The 2,192-nt window shown below is 64.8% G+C and overlaps 1 protein-coding gene across 1 annotated transcript in view; it reads right to left on the reverse strand.

Moving 5' to 3' along the window:
* PDZD4 (PDZ domain containing 4) overlaps nt 1–2,192 on the reverse strand; it is a 6,072-nt gene that overhangs the window by 1,478 nt on the left and 2,402 nt on the right. Inside the window, 5 exon segments of the mRNA XM_077769628.1 lie at nt 1–552; nt 555–663; nt 763–873; nt 1,154–1,255; nt 1,725–1,787. The exon segment at nt 1–552 is cut by the window's left edge and continues 26 nt beyond it. Coding sequence (XP_077625754.1) covers nt 1–552; nt 555–663; nt 763–873; nt 1,154–1,255; nt 1,725–1,787 — 937 coding nt within the window.

Below are 2,192 nucleotides of genomic sequence, written 5' to 3' on the forward strand. Positions count from 1 at the left end.
GCAGGGGGCTCTCGGGCAGGGGCTCTGCGAGCAGTGGGGTGCTGCGGCAGCTCTCCCCCGTGTTGTAGGCGCTGGTGCTGTCCTTGTCCGACTTCTCCGGCAGCTCGGAGATGTCCGACAGCTCATGCTTCTTGGGCTCGCCGGCGCCCAGGTCGTAGAGGCCCTCCTCCTCCAGCAGCCAGGCCTTCATGCAGCGCTCGCGCAGCTGCTGCATCTTCTGCGCCCGCAGGATGTTGCGGCACTTAAACTCCAGGTGCCGCAGCTCCTCCTCCAGCATGGCCATCTCGTGGCCCAGGCTCTCGTTGCGGTTCACGTCCAGGGCGCTGTTGCCACCGGAGGCCCTGGGGAAGAGGAGGCCCGGCTGGTTGCCATTCTCCAGGTGGCCCTTGATCTCCAGCAGCTCACGGTAGCGCTCGTACTCCTCCTCCGTGAGGCCCGGGAGGTCGCCCCCGCCCAGCCCTGCCCCCTCCGCCAGCAGGGAGTCCATGCTGAAGTGGAGGTCACGGCTCTTGCGCAGGGCCCCGGGCGTGTCGGCGGCGCTGGCGGGCTCNTCTCCTCCGTGCGGGTGCTCTCGTCCGTGCGGCCCACCCCACTGTCCAGCTCCTGGCTGTTGCTCAGGCCCGCGCCCACGTCGGGGACCCCTTTCTCCTCTTCGTTTCCAAGCTGGGGCAGAAAGAGGAGCCCTGCTCAGTGTGCGTCCCGCAGACCGGGGTGCNCTCCCGCCTGCCCTCCGTACTACCCCCACCGGGCCTCCCTCCTCACCTGTGGGGCAGGGGGGGATTTCAGCTTCCGGGCACGCAGCTCCCCCTCATGCTCAGAGCCAAAGTCATCCAGAAAGTCATCCCGGTCACTGTCCTTCCACCGCTTCGCCAGCTGCAGAGACAGGCCCGGGCCGTCCCCACTGCTTTAAGGACCTCGCCAGACACCACCCCACCAGTGGCCTCTAGGCCTCACACCCGGCCTCCTGGTCTCAGTGAAGGTGAACAACCCAAGAGAGCGGATGGTCCCAGCACACTCAGCCACCCGAGGCCGGAACCGGGGAGCTGGACCCCAGAGACACGACCCACCCTCGAGCAGTGCCAGGCTGCTGGCACGTCTGTGCCCTTGTCACAATGTCAGGGGTCCCACCATATCCCGCCGGCCACGCACACACCTGGCTCTCGGGCCGTGCCACCAGCAGGGAGATGTTGGTATTCTCCTCCTGGCTCAGAATGGCTACGGCCTCCTCCCGGTTCTGGACGTCCATTCCATTTATCTGCGACAAGCCAAGCAACCATCAACAAGAACGTCAGGGCTGGCTCTGGCGCAGGCCCCGGTTGAACTGCACGGATGCCCTCGCAGGGAGCTCCAAGCAGAGCACCCTGAGCCAGGATGGAAACTAGGTGGAGGTGCCCAGGGACAGGACAGCCTGGCCTGCAGGAGAGCACTTGGGCCCAGGGGACGATGTGGAGTGGGGCGCGGGCACATGCCTGCAGGATGGACGGAGACGCTGGCAAGGTGCCAGAGCGGCACAGGCCGTCGATGCCAGCAGGTCCCATGAGCACACGGGAGCCACCAGGGAAAACGGCACAGGAGAGAGAGGAGAGCCAGGCCTGGTCTCAGGCACAGCGGGATGCCTGGCCATGGGGCGAGGCTCTTAGCAGGGACAGCCGGGCTCGGCCGAGGACTGGTAGCTGGGCAGCCCGTGCAGCGGGGCCTCGGGCAGGCCTGCCCACCCTGCTCACCTGGATGATCCGGTCACCCTCACGGATCCGGCCGTCTTTGGCTGCGATGCTGTTGGGATTCACCTGCAAGGCAGATGCAGCATGGTGGCCAGGCAGCCTTCACTAAGGTTCCCTTTCGGTAGCAAGGCACAGCCTCACCTTGGGGACCCCCAAAGCAAACTGAAGCCTCCTTCTTGCTTGCTCCCTCTTCACTCAGACCAGAAGCTTCCAAGCTCCAGGAGGCAGGAACAAAACTGGGTCTCTGNACCAACTTGCCAGCGAGAGCTTCCCAGCCCCTGCCCACCACTCCCGGCCCATGCCCATGCCCACAGCTGGCACTCATGTACTCTGTTTGCACAGAAACCTATTCTTTTTCATGTCACAGGCTGGGTGAATGCCGGAACCTGGACACTTTCCTGTACATCCTGGACACTTTCCTATACATCGCCATCCACACCAAAATAGCCCTGGGGCCGATGGGCAGTGAGA

This window comes from Crocuta crocuta, unplaced genomic scaffold, assembly GCF_008692635.1.
Source record: "Crocuta crocuta isolate KB4526 unplaced genomic scaffold, BGI_CrCroc_1.0 scaffold978, whole genome shotgun sequence".
Lineage (NCBI taxonomy): Eukaryota > Metazoa > Chordata > Mammalia > Carnivora > Hyaenidae > Crocuta > Crocuta crocuta.